The following is a 17520-nucleotide window of genomic DNA, read 5'->3' on the forward strand; positions in this document are numbered from 1 at the left end:
CCGATGAAAAGACCATTTAGGACACATCTCCACCCCAAACCTCTCTGCTCAAAGTCGTTGATACATGGCTCTGAATTCTCTTCAGATACATAGAACTTGTGCGAAAATTCAGGACACCGAGGGTCAGTCTGAAGGCTTCCCACGAAATCAATCTTCACCTTGACGGGATGCGGCCCGAGGCACGAGGACCCCACATGCCCATTCTTCATCTCCACGCCTTAAATCTTCTGTAATTAGTAGCAGCTGCCACCCGCTATTAAGAGCCAGCTAATGTAGACACTGACTAAGAAATTCACTAACGCATTAATCCTCCCAACAAATTCAGGAGAAGTTGAGGCCTGGGGTGACCTCGGAGGCCTGGGACCCCCGTGAGCGTGGCGGCTGGGTTCAGACCTGCGTCTGCCCGCGCGCCTTCTTGTTGTGACTCAAGCCCCCTCCGTCACAAAGCAGTGTCTTGCATCCTGGAAGAGGCCGTTCTCCGAGCAGCTCCCACAGGTCAGCCCCTTGGAGGGACCCGGAGGCCACAAAAGCGATGGGAAACGGAAAAGGTGAAACCCAGGAGGCCCCGAGGAAAGCTTTCACCTCTGCCCCCCTCCTCCTGTTAGGGGTCAGACAGGCAACCCTGGGCGGACAGCAGGAAGGTGTGGTCACGCGCTGACACCGACTGGGAGCAAGGAGCTGCGCGACAAGTCTAGCGGGGATGGAAGGAGACGGCTCTGAGTCCTGTGAATTCGCCACCAGCCTCCTCCGGCCTCCGCGGCACTTCTCTCTGGTCGCTCGCGCTGATGACGGTGAGTCCTGAACCGAGAGCCTGGCCCCGGCGTGGCCAGGGAGGGAGCCCCAGCCGCACAGCCAGGAACTGGAAGCAACAGGACACGGATCCCCCTCTGCACACCACCAGGGGGCATGAGGGTCATCGTCCGTCTCAGCATGAGAGTCCGGAACGGCTGTCTGACCAGCACAACCAGCCAGTCAGCCAGGGCCTCCAGCCTCACAGGCACAGGCAGCCCCCAGGCTGGGGCCGGGCCTTGCTGGACCCTTGAGATGCCCCATCTCCCTCGAGGGCACAGCTGCACCCGCAGCCCATGCTCCCCGCCCCTGCATGAGGCTCATTTAAAAAAAACATTATTAATGGTCAAGAGATTCCAAACAGAATTCTCCTGCCAAGATTATTTGGCAAAGGAGACACTCTGTCTTCTGAAACGCAGTTTAAAAGTCAGCTCCAGGCTTCTTTCCACCAACCTTTCGCCCCCTCACTTGAGAAAATGTCCCTGCCCTGCTAACCGGCCTTTTTAAAACGAAACCTCAGACCCATTTCCTGACCCACTTACCCTCGGTGTTGGAGCCGATGTCATCTTCCACCCCCACCACTTGCCTCCCGTGGCCCAGGGGCGGGTGGTGGTCCAGCACGGGCCGATGTGGGGGGACATCCAGTCCTGAAGGTGGGGTCCCTGCAGCTGGGTGGGGCTGGAGGCTTCTGGTCTCAGGATGGGGAGCGGGGCCTTCCCGGGGAGGAGCGGGCGGGTGTCCTTCCGTCCCTGGTGGAGCCAGGCCCCCCGTCTCCAGCTGTTCAGAGGACTCCGTGGGGCCTTTTGCATCTGAGGCATCTGTCTCCCCCACAGGTCTCCCCTCTTCGGTTTGGGGGTCCAGGGTGGCAGACTCTGTGGCAGGGTAGAAGGGCCCACCGCTGGGTGTGGGATGTGGCAAGGGGGAGGCCAGGTCGGAATCCAGGGGAGACCCCCCACCTCCTAAAGGCCCTGGGTCGGCTTCCACGTGGAGGGGAACGTCCACACTGCTGTGGCCTTTCGCTGCCTCTTCTGGGTCGCCCGGCGGGTATTCGACTTCCTCCTCGTTCCCATCGTAATAATCCAGGTCGTCCTCTGCGTCGTCGCTCTCCAGGGCTGCAACGTGGCTGAAGGGCTGTCCTGGGGGTGCTGGAGTCTGGGCTGCGGAGAGGCCTCCCCCAGCCGCTGCCGGCCTGACGTTGTCCAGCGGGGAGGTGCTGCCAATGTGGAAGGCCCACACGCCAGGGACCCCCAGGTTGCTGTGTCTAAAGAGAGAGAAGCAGAGCATTGTAAGGAGTCTTGTCACAAAGGCGAGCAACATAGGTGACAAGGGACAGACCGTCGGGATCAGGCTCAGGTTTCACTGGAGTGAAAACCAAATTAGAGGAGACCCACACGTGGCTGAATTTTGATGTGAACTACCCCTCATTCACCCTTCAGGGTCAGAGGCCACAGCAAGTCAGAAACCTGCTACACGGGCCACATCGAACCCCAAATCTGGCTGTTTGAAAACAAACAAGCAATGTGGGGACATCTTATCCGTCCTCTACTTTTAGCACAATCGAGAAAACATACACTAAAGATTTCTGCCGAAGTCTTAAATAATGATGCCTGCAAGCTCCTGAGGGTTAGTTATATGCCACGTGCCCATCAGGACGATCACGCCCGATTTCACAAAAGGGCTCAGAGAGGTTACCAATTCTCTCAAGGCCACACAGCCCACAGCGGGCAGAGCTCGCACCTGAACTTAGCCCGTGCCGCCCGTGTCCACGTTACATTATGTCAGACAAATGGCATCCTGCAGTCAGGGCACGCCTGAATCACCACTTCTCATCGAACGTCATGTGGATGAATCAATTAACTAATGCACAGAGAACACTGAGTCAACGTAAAAAATTCAAAGAAATAGAAACGCCCAATTCTGAAGAAGTGTTGAGCAAATGCAGAAGAAAGTTAAGGGGAAAATAAGAAAGCTGTTTCACCAAAATGCCACAGTTTGCAGGTGACAGGTGTTCAGAAACATCTGGAAACAGCTCAATTTCTCCACTAGAAAAGAACACAGACCCCGTCTGGTGCTCCAGATACCCCAGGGAGCCACCATTTCAGAGTCAGTGACACGTAAGCTTTGTGAAACTAAGGACAAACTTGAACAAATGGGTCTGGCTGGCCCGACGGCACCAGTTTGCGTGTCCCTCTGCCGTGTGTACAAGACGTCGGGCTCCGGGTCTCCCGGCCCGGGGATTTCCACAAACGTCGGTCAGTGAGGAAGAGGGGATGACCAGTACGGTGGTCAGAATTCACTGAGTCATACAGAGACAGAGACTCCACTCAGTGGGCGGGTAGCCGTCACACCCACGTGAACTCCGACAGCAGTGATGTTTTTCAGTGCGATTCCGAGAACGTCACCCCCTCAGAGTCCCTCTCCCCTACTCTGTGTGGTGTTGTAATTAACTGAGGAAACAGGAGTCGAGACGGCAGGCTGTGATCCCCTGTGCAACGTGCTGCACAGCCTGGCAAGTCCTGAGAATTGACCGTGGTGCTTCTCCCCATGAAAGTCAGGAACGCCCTGACGGCGAGAGAATCCTGCAGGTCTGAGGACGCTGACTATCATCCATCAGAGGCTGTGCAGCTGCAAAGTTTCTTCTTGATGTTAGAAAGAGAAAACTATAACAGCTTCACAGAGTAGGAAAATACAAATTATGGCAGATGAAAGCTAAATAAAATAACCTCTAATTAAATATAAATCTTTCTCCTGGCCTTCGTCATCGTGTAGGATGCGGAGGTAGCCAATGTGAGTTTGTCCTAAATCCAAGGTGATTTGGAGAGCTCAGTGACGGAAAGAACTTAGTGTGTTTCCTAGAAGGAAAACAGAGCTGCGAGATGGGAGGACAGCGCCCCTCCCGGGCTTCAGGAGGACTGTCAGGAAGTCTCGCTGAGCGCGTGGCGTGGGCCACATCGTCAGCACCCGGTGGCCGCTGTCCTCCAGGAGACAGGCGTGTGCAGGCTCAACACAGCCCGTGAGCACTCGCAGAAGAAGAGCTATGAGACCACGAACAGGACAACGCACGACCCTCGAGCTTACGACGAGAAGCCGAGTTTGAGGAAGACAGAGGTTCCGCTGACGAGGAAACTGCTCTTCAGAGCGGCACACGGGCTGTGAGGAATGACTTTAAAATACTTAAGCAAAAAAGAAAAAAAAGATGAACATGGCGAAACGCTGACAACTTATAAATCCAGATGACGAGCCTCTGGGTGCTCATTCAGCTGTTCCCTCCCCTTTCCTGTGTATCTTTGAAAATTTAAATAATGAAAAGTAAAATAGAAGATTAAGCTGAGGAACATTTTTATAATTTGGAGGCAGAGAAGGCCTTTCTGAGAAGAACCAAAGACCTGAAATCCTAGAGGAAACGGCCAGAGACATTGACAAGCCTAAACTAACACCTTCCAGATCAAAGTGACTTTAAAGATGAAAAGCTGGATGCAAATATTCACAGCATATGGGAGGATTAATATCTTTACTATTTTTTTTTATTATTTATAAGAGTTCTTTGTAAACACCCCAATAGAAAATAGCAAAGAACAGGGACAGGTCGCAAAAAGAGACAGATAAATGGCTATTAAACATACGAGAAAGTGTTCAGTTTTACCAGTAATCAAAGAAGTTAGAGTGAAGATACGAGCATTTTATGCCTGTCATATCCGCAAAGGTTAAAAAGATAGTGGCTTGTAGGGACAGACTGTGCCGCACAGCTCTGCAACGCTGGCAAGGATGCGTGCTAACATACGGCAGAACGTCAAAGTGCGTAAATTCTTTCTCAGCAATTCTACTTTTAAGAATTTATTTTTAAGAGAAACGAAAATCTGAGCAGCATGTATTATGCTGTTTACTGCAAGAATATTAGTAAGAGGAAAACCAGAAACAGGTTAAACGTTCATCAATAAACTACTGTCTTAGTAACGCAGGACACATGAGATGCCTTAAAATGATCGTACAAACGACGTGTCACTGAACGATGTCCACAAGACGGCGACAAGTGGGAAAGGGCCACGTGGATGGTGAAAGAGCCATGTTGGTTTTAAAAATTGTCTACATACACCTGAGATCCTGGAAGGACTGCTAACACTTGCAGGAGTGACACCGGGTAATTTTTACCATCATTTTACATTATTCTGTATTGTTTGTACTTTATTTTATTTTTAACATTAGGCATGGATTACACTAAAGGAAAATCCCCATTGGTTATTTGGCCGCATAACTTATTCTGCTCTCAGCAAGCAACTTGGAGGTTTCTGGGAAGCAGCAAGATAAACATGAGGAAAGGCACAGAGGGAGGGGAATAGAAGTACATGCGTGTGCATGTGTGTCTGCTGCACACGTGTGCATGTGTGTGTATACGCGGCTGCATGTATGCGTGGCTGCATGCATGCATGAACGTATGTGTGCACGTGTATGAGTGCATGTGTACATGTGTGCATGTGTGACTGCACATGCGTGTCTACATGTGCATGTGTGTTAATTCTTAGGGGTCTTTGTGGCTGTGCGGGGAGCATGGCTGGCTCTTCTGCAGGCTTTTTGGCCCCCACGGCCTTCTGCACCCTGTGCAGACGTCGACAGTTACTCTGATGCTCTGGGATTCTTGTCTGTGTGTCTGTGTCTGTCTTCCCACGGGAGTACACACTGCCTGTGCACAGGCCTGTGCCTTGCACATCTTTGTATTTCAAGTGCTTGGTCCCCGTGAGCTCTCGATATGTCTGAGGAGCAGAGACTGTGGGCTCCAGAGCAGGCGAGGACGGTGGAACCAGGGGAGAGACAAGGAGCCAAGTTTCCTCCAGAGTCGAGAGTAAAGGCAGCCCAGATGGAGACCCGAGGATGCCAGTGTGGGTCACAGGACGGGGAAGGCCGGGGTCAGCACGGAACAAGTAGTCCAGAGCTCCACCTGCACTTGGATTTTGGCTTTGCCACTCAGTAACTCTGAGATCACAGGACCCTGACTTCCCCACACTCAACTGTCAAATTGAGAAAAGAGTAGAACTCCCCTCCCAGGATTCGTGTGGCTTTTAATTGAGACGACTTCTGGAGAGCGTTACACAGAATTTGGCAAGTACTAAGCTCTCAACAAATGTCGGCTATGAGCCACCGTATTTGGGCAGGTCTGCTTTCCGGGAGCGGACACATGCGGTGTTCTAGCACCCAGAATGATGGGCCGGAAGCGGGAGGCAGCTGGGGGCTACGTTGCCGAGGGTTCTCTCCAGCTTCCAGACCAGTATTCAGCAAAGGGGGAAAAGCAAAGATATATTTTAAAGCCCTGAAATTAATAAATATTAGAGGTGCTGACTCATAAGCTGTGGGATGTGGACAGACGAGAGGCATAAAGGCTTCTTCTTGCGCCAGCAGAGCAGCCTCAGGGGGACCAGGGCTGTGCCGCCAGCCTGCCTTGTGGGCATCCAGGCTGTGCGTCTCAGATAACGAAGCCACAGAGGAATCCTGAGACTTCTAAAAGCCCAATAATCTGTCTGTTTCCCAAATTACACTACTCTTAATTTAACTTTTAACTTGTGTCTGTTTAAAAGACTGAATCACAACACGTCCTCCTGTGAAATGATCCACCTGGAAAAACCTCAATCCTGGCGGTTACACTGCTGGATATTTTTAAGTGGTTCCAAGAGCAATGTTTTCCATAGCAAGCCTCAGTGGCTCTGCGCGCGCACACACACACGTGCACACACACAGAGTTTCTGGAATCCACAGCCAACAGGGCAGGAAAAATAAGGGCCCTTTTCTGTGTTGGGGACTTGCTCCCCAGGGCTGGCCCAGCCCCGGTTCTGACCCAACGCCGCGCTCAGACAGCGCCCCGGTGCCACATAAGGGTCTCATGGCCTCGCAGGCAGGTACCGTGAGAGTCCCGAGGGCTCTCCCCCGCGTCACTTACTGGTAGAGATTCTTCACGGACTGCTCGGTGCTGGTCAGGCTGAAGTACGGCGCCTCTCCCTTCAGGCCGGTGGCCTCCCCACGGCAGAAGCCCACCCGGGCTGGGAGCTCGAGCTGGACGTTGTAAGACTCTTTGGGGCGAGTTCCAAAGAACTGAAGGCCGCCGGCAGGATAAAGAAAGAGGGCGTAGGTGTCGGACTCATCGGAGGCCAGAACTGCCTGGAAAGTGTTCCGCTGGGAGGAAAGGGAAATATTCTTAATAAACAAACAGAAAACAGAACTCAAGCGAAGCACTGTGAGTGCCAAGGGTGTCCCTTCTCAGGGTTTCTTGGGCTGTTCTTAGATGTGATATTCTTACCAGTCCTCTGCACGCTACAGGTAGAGCTTTATAAGCTACATTATTGTTTCACCATCTTTTACCCGTTCAGATCAACAGGTGAAATACACACAGGCAGAAAACACAGGCTAAAAACGTATTCTTTAAGGTTGCAAACTTCTCCCATCCAAACCTCTTCAGAGCTAAGAGCGAGCAGTGAAATAACTCGCCCTTCCCACAGCTCTGCCCATGTGGGCCCTGCGCCCCCGTCGACCCTCCTTCGCCCCCGTTGACTGAGGCCCCGTGGCCGGCAGGGGCTGCGCTGGGCTCGGCACGAGGCCCCTTGCTGCCCGCACAGCCTCACTGTCCTGTCTCTTCCACCAGCACCTCCACTTCAGAGACAGGAAACACATGGGGCTACCGGCTGCCAGAGGCCGGGGAGCGGGTCTGAGTGGCCCCAGAGCCGGCGCTGCAGCCTGATGCCATCCTGGCTCCTCCTGAGCCCCGGCCCAGGTGCCCTCCCAGGTTCAGACGCGTCCTCATCGGACTCTCCAGCATTCCCCGACTGTCCTGCACGTCCACACTTCCGTCCTTCTCTCATGTTCCCAGTGCCTGGAAACCCTGCTACCCTCTCCTGCGGCCCCGCTGGGGTTCGGCAGCTCCCTGCAGACTTGTTTCTGTTCTCCGACCCCCATAACACCTCTGTGGGTTTCTCATCAGATTCACCTTCTTCTCCTGGTTAGCTGTCCATGTGTTTGCAGCCTCCGTTCATTAGTTCCTTTGGACATTAATTCAAACAACCTGCTGAGCACCAGGCCTCACGGGGGTGCCGTGGAAGCAAAGGCGGCCAGGACGGGGACTCCCAGCCTCGCGGCCAAGGAGCGAGATGCCACAGCCAGCCCGAGAGCCACTGAAGCAGGCGGCAGAGGCTGCGGAGGGCGTGTGCCGAGGTCGGTGGGAGTGTTGCAAGGTGCCTGGGAAGCTTCAGAAGCAGACGGAGCCAAAGCAGCCCAGAGAGAGACCTGGCCCGGCCGAACCAGCCTCAGACTCAGCACCTGCCCTACAGACGTGCTCCTCGAAGTCCAGCTGACTCGGATTTTCAAACACCGCCTTTTCCCTCTACTTCTGCCCAGAATCTCCCACCCCCATGACCCATTAACATGCTTGATTCTCTTACACAGATGTTACGTTTAGGGCTGAGCACACCTCTCCCTAAACCCCACCCCTTCTACGACAGAGCGGGGAACCTGGGGAGTATTTAAAAACTACGACTCCCCCTAAATAATGCAGCCTTCAGGAACATTATTTACTGGTAAGTAGTGTGATTTCACCATTTTGCTGGACAAACAGAATTCATCACATTTTACTCAGTGAGGCGGCAAACAAGAGGCTCCGCCCCGTTTTGCTCGTCCTGGGTCCTCCGCGTGGCCCTCAAGCTCTCCCCTAACCTTCTTGCTTTCAGCATTTGAAGTACAGTTTTGAGGTTTTGTGTTTAGGACAAAGGAATCTGGTGTTAAAATGCTTTTCAAGAAAAAGAGGTAACACACCACCTTTCTTCTCATTCTCTAACAGAGAAAGCCGCCTTGCTGCCTTCTCCTGGCTCAAACCTAAGACGGGGGGTGGGGGGTGGAGGGGAGGTGTCTAGTATATCGGTTATTGTTGTAGCTCTTGACTGTTTCATCAGCAGAGCTTGACTTTTCCAAAAGCAAAAGGCGAGGGTGTTTTCTAGAATTTCTCGAAGCTGGGGAGCCATAACCCCGGCCACAGAGGGACAGAGGCTGTGTGGGTCGTGTCTGAACCTGACACCCTGCAGCGTCCGTCCAGGGTGAGGCAGTAACTTCCAGCTCCCCTTTAGTGGGAATAAATAACATTCAGCTAGAGAAAGTAAAGAGCTCGAGGAAGAAGAACCTGCTTTAAAAACTGAGCTCTAGAGCTCCCGGTACCAACTGCCCACAATACACTCGAGAGAGGAGGAGATCCTGGCTGCAAGTTTAGAGACCGTCTGTCAGATAAGGGGCCCTGGAGATGGAAGGAACCGAGGGGGAGGGAGGAGGGGGGAGGGGAGCAGCTCTGGGGCGAGGCTGCTTCCCTGTGCGGTCTGGGTATTCAGCTCTTTGTTGGCATCATTCAGTCAGTCAGCAAACACATACGTTTCTGTGAGAATTCACGCAGTGCCTTTCATATGCCACCCTGAGCTGCACTCGCTATGGGAGGCATTCGCTTAAAATATTGTCTCCACTGAAGCACGAAAATAGAAGGAGAATTTTAAACAAACTTTATGATGCCAAAGTACAGGTTGAGAGTCTGGATGTTTAAAAAGCACCCACACAGCAAATGGTCACTTTTACAGTTCTCTCTTGGGTCCATGAAGTTCTCTCAAGAGCCCACTTGGCCAAGTCTGGAGGGACCCCTCCCAGCACCCCTTGACCAGCCGGCTTCCAGACCGGAAAGGTCTTTGCATTCCTGCAGCTGAGCCTTTGCAAGAACCCCCCCACGCTGTCTCTGAAGGGAAACTCTCAGATGGGCTGCCAAACCCACAGAAGGGTCACCAGTTCCTGACCCCCCAGGATCCCGGAGGAGAGGGGCCCCCACCGGAGGAGGAGCAGCAGAGAGGGTCAGGCCGGCGGCTGCCGGGCTCCGAGGTTTCCATCCCATGACCAGGAAGGGAGAAGCCAGTGCCCTTGCAGACCAGGTGGGTCCTGACCCCTCGCGCAGAGGACACACCATCAGTGCTGACTGACGCCCGGCACAGCCACACAGACGGAGGCTGACCACGCCCCTGCACGAGTTTCTGGTTTCTGCAATCCATTAGTTAACGTCAGCCATCTGGCAAAAAATCAGAACAGTGCCGTCCCTGTTCCCAAAGGGCTTTGCTACAGTGGCTCACAAAAGTCACCATGAGAATTAAGAAAGTCAGCTCAGACAGGGTCCCGAGCTCTCCTTCCTGTCTCCTTAGGGTCAGTGCTTGCTCTGCTGTAGCATCACTGACTCTGGTTCCAGGGACGGGTGGACACTAACCTCCCCGTTAGTGTATTTCTCCATCTCCCATGACCTCTATCTACGTGGCTGTTACAGGCTGGATTTTCCCTCATCCAATTTTCTGCCCTATATCCTACAGATCCTGCCAAAAATTCAAATGCAGATAAACGCTCTGTTGCTGTTACATCCCTAACAGACGCCCTTCCTGACGCTCAGTCCTCAGCAGAACTTCTGCATTTCCTTAACCAACCTCCACCCTCTCTGTTCCCGATGTCTGCAGAGCCGCGTCCCAGGCTCGGGGAAACCCCTCAGGACGGACGTGGACCTCCCCTCTTCCGGACTTCAGCTCCAGAGGTCAGGAAGCCACAACAAGGGCCCACTTCTGCCGCTCATTTCTCTCTGGATCCATCCCCCTGGGCGATGACCACCATGCTCTGAACTCGTCAACAAGCCCGTCCCCACACGGGGCCTCCTTGCTCGTCCTGCGTTACTGCCCCGACGCCCTCCGTCCACTCCTCCAGCCTCAGCTCGCAGCCCTTGGTTCTGCCTCCTTCCAAGACTCATTCCTTCAGCCCGTTCAGCCCAACAAATTCCAGGCTGGGAAAACGTCCCCAGGCCACACAGATCTGTGTACCCTGCTCCCCAAACCCACCCCCGAAACAACAACAACAGGGCTCGCGCGCCAAAAATGACCAGACTAGAGTGAGCACAGCCCTTGTCATGCGTCCCATCAACAGGTCTCTGGAGCTCACCACCGTGGCTGCTCTGCTCCGGGAGGGACCCCTGACGGTTGAGGGAGCCTCACATCCATTGAGCGATAAGCCTGGTTCCTGCTTGTTTAGACGAGTCACACCCGACGACCCAGCGTCAGGCCGACGTTCTCTCACGCCACAGCGACCATCTGGGGAAAGTGGAGCAGCTGTAACTGTTCTGGGTGGCGAAGACAGCCTTCCTCCAACATCTTCAGTTTCCAGTAACTGCACGTGAGGTTAGCATGCCAAGGCTCCAGAAAGCCGTGCAGAACCACACGGTCCCTCAAGCAGAGCACACTGCTGTCTGCAAAATCTGCCTCCAAAGAACCAGTAAAGCAAGAACTCAAGTCACAGGCTCTTAGAAGAACCGCCAACGTGGGTAATTGAAAAAACACCCTCTCTCCAAACAGAGCCCTCGCCTCCTTTCTAAATGAAACAAATCCTGCAGCCAGCACAGCATATGGCGGTGTCTGAAAATGATTTTAATTAGAAAGTAAAAGAGAGACAGAACCTACAAATATTCCTTACTCCCCCCAAAAGAGAGCAGACAGAAGCTGAAACTCAGAACACCTGTATTTACAGAGCCCTTCTGCACAGGACTTGCATCACAGCATCCCTACAAGAGGGAGAAATAGACGAACCAGGATCTGCTCCTATGAGGCCACAGCAGTGGAGCACAGACTGGCAGAGCATCCACACCCACCGGGTCTCAAGGACACAACAGCCACTTAAAAATGCCGTCGCCTTAGTTAATTCTCACAACTCCGTGAGGCGGGCGTTGCTGCCCCACTTTATAGGCCAGGAAATGAAGAGCGAGGCTGGGTCACTGCTTCCAAGTCCCCGGATCACCTTCCAGAAACGACTTCTTTCAGAATGTTTTTCTCTCACTGCCACTGTCTTCGCAACTCCTGAAAGCTAAGTAAGAAAAGCACTATTCCCGCACGACAGACGGACCTGAACCGTCACCTTGTCTGTACTGTAAATTTGGTTTCAAACAAGCCCTGGACTCTGGAGGTTCTGCTGTGACCACATCGCCCCGGAGCCCCTGCAGCCGCTGGTCTCTGGCTCGTCTCGCTCAACTCTGTCTTTCCTTCTTCTGTTGAAAAGCAAACAGCAGCAAACCCTCCTCAGAGCACGGGACCACTAACTTGGAATAACCAGGCATCAGGAGTGTCCTTGGCAGCCAACTGCACTCCAAGTTCATTCTGCCTCTGAATGAAACGTGGTCCCGAGGACACTCTGGCACTAAGATCACATCAGGACAGTAAGACTCAGGCCTTATTTATATAATCGGAAGTCTTGGAAATGGCGCAACTATTGCTGTGTCTACTTATATCACTTCAGCCAAGAAAATGAGTCTTGCATGAAAAGTCTGTGTAGAAGGAACAAAAAAACTAAGAATCAACATTCTGTCTGCTAACCTGCCTTTGCCTCACCAAGAGCAGCATTCTGGACAATCGCTTTCTCTTGTATTTGCCGTTATCTGTGATACGCAAACAAGACCTCCTGTACTTATCTTGTGGGATTGTTGTGGGGAGAACTTGTGATAAAATACTTACAGAATTAACAAGACAGCCTGAACAAACGGCATGTATAACAATTGTCTCAGTTGAACCTTCTCAACACAGACAAGAACTCTCCGGGAAAAATATCAGTGCCCTGCTTAGAATCCTTCAAAGGCTGTCCACTGCCGAGGACCAAGTCCAAGCTCCCGGCAGTGTGAGGCCCCCCCCCGCGGCCTCCCGCCTCCTGTCGCACACCCTTCCTCTTCAGTAATAAGGTACCACACGTGGTGCCCCCACAGCACACTTCACAGCTCACGGTCATGCGTCAGATGCGCTGCCTTCTGCTGAGACAGTTCCACTCCACTCTGCTCGGCTGGGATTCAAAGCTACTGCCCGGATGGAGGCCCCTAACCAGGCAGGGCTGACTCAGTCTCCTCCAGTCTAGACGCTACACTCATCCTATTGAACATAACCGGTGTCCCTACTAAACTGCGGGGTCCCTGAGAGTAAAGAGTATGTCCCTCCCCAGTGTCTCTCTCAGTCTGAACAGACCGTGAGTGTGCCAAACGGTTTGCTGGATAATAAATCCCAACCAAGTTTAGATATAAATTACCTGCACACGCACACAAATGAATATGCCACATGTAAGATCAATGTTTAGGAAAAAAGACTGGAAGAAAACACAATAAAGTGATGGCAGTAACCTTTAGTTACTGGAATTATGATTAATGTCTATTATCCCATTTTCTAAATGTCTTATAGTTACATTACACTTAATTTTAAACAAGTTTTTAAAACTTATGAACAAAAATGAACGGATAAACGAATGCAACACAATGGGGGCCCCACCTCTTTCCTCGTTCTCACCCTCCCAGCCCAGAGCCGACACAAAGAAGGTGTGCGACCTGTTTGCATTGAATGTGTTCTGCTGAATACCTGAGATGTCAATTCCAAGTACTTGAAAAAACTATTCAATAAACAAAACTAGATGTTGCCTGACCAAAAAAAGAACAGCAAAAATATCCTAAGGTCAAATAATTTTTATTTCTAGATCTTCTTTGCTTACTACAGGCTTTAGGAAATATTTCTCGCCCAGAATGGCCGCCATCTGGACCACTCAGTGGGAGTGGGCAAGCTACTTCATCTCTCAGGGACGACAGGCATCATCCTTCTATCGCTAAGAAACAGTGATGAGTTAAAACAGAGAGAAATTCTAAGAGTGTCAGCCCGTGGAGTACGACACTTTAGCCTCAGGTGTAATTTCAAGGCAGGAAGCCCTTACCTACTGCAGGAATGAGGCAGTTCACCACGTGCCAGGCCACCCTGGCCCCACCTGACGGCCACGTGGAGTGCTTTCAATGTTGCTGCCAACCCCACTGACTGGAGCTCTGGGGCACTTTTACTTGCTCAGGGAGAGACTGTAAAACAAATTGAAGACGGCCTCCTGGAAACCAGGGAGCATGTAAACCAGCAGCTGGAGAGCAATTTGGCAAAAGCTGTCAAGAACCTTATAAAAAGTGCCTCCTTTCTGGCCCAACGATTCCACCTCCTGGAAAGTCAACTAAGGACAGAGGTTTGTGCAAAGATTCAGCTTAAAAAAAGTGCTTCACAAAACTACTTATCATGACGAAAAATTGGAAAGAATCTTAATGTTCTCTGGGCACAGTGATAAACCCACTGGGTAGAATACTATGCAGACATTAAAAACGGCATTGTAGAAATGTATTTATTGACATTGAAACATGTTCACAATATGCTATTTAGTTGGGGGGGGGGAGTGGGTTACAAACAGTATGTGCAGTGTGAACCCATCACTGTTAACAGATAGTGACAGACTCAGATAAGGTTAGGAAAAAACTCTGGAAGACACACAGGAAAATGTTTAAGACTGGTCATCTCTGAGTGGTAGGAAAATGAGTGGCTGTTCTTTTGTAAATTGCCTGTAGTGGCTGATGTTTTCCTTCAATGAACGTATAACCAGAAATAATGCTTGTATACTTAGAAGTGATTCTAAAAATAAACACCCAAACAGAAAACCAGCGTGGTCCGAGGGCCTCCGCATCTCACCGGGGCCCGCACCCCCCTACGCGGTCCCCCTCGCTGGAGGTGACCACTCAGACCCTCGGCGGAAGCCCCGGCTTCTTTCACTTCCAGGCCGCTTCGGCCCTGGCGCCACCAAGCGACACGAGGCTCTGAGGGGGCGAACACAGGGACCCCAGGCCTGGAACGCGCCCGCCCGCAGCCGGCTCGGCGGCCCCGTCACTCACCTCGCCCGAGGGCGGCGCCCCGCGCGCGGCCTCCTCATAGGCGCCCACCTGCGCCCACGTGGCCAGGAAGGCGTGGGTGGGCGCGAAGTGCGCGGCGCGCGGGAAGCCCGTGCGCACGTAGTGCGCGGCCAGGGCCAGCACCTCGGGGGACGTGTCCTCGCGGAACAGCACGCGGCCCCGGCCCTGGCTCGTGTCCACGTCCGCCAGGAAGGGCGCGATGGCCGGGAAGTCTGTGGGGAAACCGTCGTCCACGTACTGGGTCTCCCTGGGGAAGTCCTGGGTGGAGATGATGCCGTTGGTGCCCACCTGGGGGACGAGGGGGACAGAGGGACGGTCCGGACGTGCGCGCCACCGCGCTGCGCCAGAGGGAGGGGACCCGCGGGCCTGGGGCTGCCCCCGCCTCGGCCGGTCCCTCCCGCCCCGACCCAGCGCGCGGTCCTCCGAGCCCTGCGCCGCGCTCGCCCGTCCTCTCCTTCTCGCGCGACCGGGGACCCCGTATCCCTGGGGAGCCCCGCGTCCGGACGCGCAGCCTTCCCGCTCCCTCCCAGGCCCCCGCCCCGCCCTGCTCCGGCCGGGCCGCCTGGGGGAACGGACCCGCCACCCGGAGGTGGCAGCGCGGCGGGTCGTCGGCGGGGCGGGTCCCGGGCGCCAGGACCGCGGCGCGCGCCCCTCTCCAGGCAGCCCGGGGACCCGCCGCCCGACCGGGAGGACGCAGCGGGAGCTGCGGCCGCGCACCCGGGGCCGAACTCACGTAGAGGCGGCGGACCCGGGCCCCGTAGAAGCGCAGGGGCCGCGCCAGCTCCACCGCGCCCGAGCTCTCGTCGTCGCCGTCCCGCAGCAGCCGGTCCCCCCGCGCCGGGCCGTGCGGGAAGAGCTCGCCCGGGCGCAGCGCCCCCGCGCGCGGCCACAGCAGCGGCAGCCACAGCAGCAGCGGCAGCGCCGGCCGCACAGCCGCCCGGTCCCCCCGCATGCCGCCGGCCGAGGCTACGCCGCACAGCGCCCGGCGCACGCGGCTCGGACCTCGGCCCTCGGCTCTCGGCCCCCGGGCGGCGCCGCGCGCTCGGAGCTGGCCCACGGGGCGGGACCGCGGGGGGCGGGGCTATGGGCCCGAGGGCGGGGCTATACGGGCGGACCTGCGGGCAGGGGGCTACGGGGGCGGGCCTATGAGGGGCGGGCCCTGGGGGCGGTGCTATAAGGGCGGACTGGCGGGGCAGGGTCTGTGATGGGCGGGGCCTGGGGCGGGACCACGGTGGTGGGCGGGGCTATGGGCCCGGGGGCGGGGCTGTGCTGGGCGGGGCCCGGGCGGAGCTATACTGGTGGACCCGCGGGGCAGGGTCTGTGATGGGCGGGGCTTGGGGGGGCGGGACCACGGTGGGCGGGGCTCCCCTGCGAGCGCGGACTGGCTGCGGCGCTCAGCCGGGGGCCAATCACGGCTCCAGGAGCGTCCTGCCGCGGCCGCCGTCAGGTCTGCGGACACGTGGTCCTCGTTACCCTGGCCCTGCCTGGCCGCCCAGGTTGCTCCGGGCCCTCGGCCCTCCGCCCGAGACCGCACAGCCCAGAGTGTGGCGGCGGCGCACAGGAGGGCCCAGGCGCGGGACAGCCCTGTCGGGCCTGCAGGGCTGGTGCAGCAGAGCGTTTGCCGCTGCCGGGCCCCGCGCCCTCGTCCAGGGCGGGAAGCGCACCTCGTGCGAGGCGGGGGCTCCCTCCCAGGTTCCGTGCCCCCGAGGCCGCCGCCCCGGAGCACGGGCCACCCTGCCGGAACCCCCGCAGTCAGGGTGAGAGCATGTCTGCTCCCCGAGAGGGCTGTGAAAGGCGCCTGTGTGGTGGGCTCGTCTGAGGCGGGTGGGGGGGGGGGGGCTGGGCACCAACAGACATGGGGGGCAGGGGTGAGGTGGGGGTCACCAGCAGACATGGGGGTCTGGGGTGGGGGGAGGCCACCAGCAGACATGGGGGGCCGGGGCAGGGGATGGGCACCAGCAGATATGGGGGGCCAGGTGGGTGGCCTGGCAGAGCCACTTTGAGGGACTGGACACCGAGACCTCGCAGCAGATGCAGGCTTGGGGAGCCTTGTCCACCATAAACATTGCTCTCCAAGCATCAGGAGCTGGTGGAGGTTTTATCACCATTCTTATTATTAAGAGCTTGACATTTCCCAGATCATCTGTTTTCTCTCCCAGACCCCCATGGGGTCCTTGGAAGCAAAGATATTTAAAAAGAAGGAAAAGAGCAAACCTTTGGAAGTGCCTTAAGGGGTGCTCAAAAGATTTTTCGTGTGAGTGTTTATTTCAGTTACACAAACCCTTTCAGGCCCACAGGCCATGCTTTGAAGATATCAGACTGTGAGACTCTCAAAATGGAAAATCGGCCCACAGCAGCTTGCTTCCTCAGCCTGGGGAGTGTGTATTTGGCGTTACAAAATGTGTTTGTGCGTGCACGTAGATGTCCTCATTTCTTGGGGGGTAGGTATTGTCCCTGTACGAGGAGGAAATGCAGGCTCAAAGACACGGCTGACTTGACTTGCCCTAAAGGTGCTCTTTGTTGTGAAGTCCGTCACCAGCTCTTCTGTGGCCTTTCCTCATCTCTCAGTTGAGCATAATGCTGTAATAATGGCCAACATTTATCTAGTGGTAACAAGCTATGGGCTAGTGGGTCAGGCAGACCCTCCGATGGCCCCCAGTGATGCCCATTTCCGGCAATCCCTCCCGTGTCACCCCCTCCCCTGGAGAGGCGCTGGCCTCGTGACCTCACCCAGAGAACATGGCCCTAGTGAGGAGCAGTCACTTCAGTCATTAGACCACATGTCTTGCTAGCAGACTCTCTCTCCCTGGCTTGGATGGAGCAAGCTGTTAGCTGGGGAGGCCCAGCGGCCGGGAACTGAGGGCAGCCTCTGGACAACAGCCAGCAAGGCACCGGATTCTGCCAACACCGTGTAAGTGAGCTTGTAGTGCATCCTTCCCCCGTCATGACTTGAGATGACCCCTTAGCTC

The 17520-nt window shown here is 55.1% G+C and overlaps 1 protein-coding gene across 1 annotated transcript in view; it reads right to left on the reverse strand.

The window, feature by feature from the left end:
• The window catches only part of NID2 (nidogen 2), a 45654-nt gene extending 30051 nt beyond the window's left edge, over positions 1-15603 (reverse strand). The window contains exons 1-4 of the mRNA XM_023625229.2: positions 15285-15603; positions 14534-14839; positions 6716-6948; positions 1332-2050 (exon numbers count right to left, since the gene is read on the reverse strand). Of these exons, the coding sequence (XP_023480997.2) occupies positions 1332-2050; positions 6716-6948; positions 14534-14839; positions 15285-15503 (1477 nt within the window). The 5' untranslated portion in view covers positions 15504-15603. The remainder of the gene's footprint in view (positions 1-1331; positions 2051-6715; positions 6949-14533; positions 14840-15284) is intronic.
• Positions 15604-17520: the final 1917 nt, after the last annotated feature.

This window comes from Equus caballus, chromosome 1 (assembly GCF_041296265.1).
Source record: "Equus caballus isolate H_3958 breed thoroughbred chromosome 1, TB-T2T, whole genome shotgun sequence".
Lineage (NCBI taxonomy): Eukaryota > Metazoa > Chordata > Mammalia > Perissodactyla > Equidae > Equus > Equus caballus.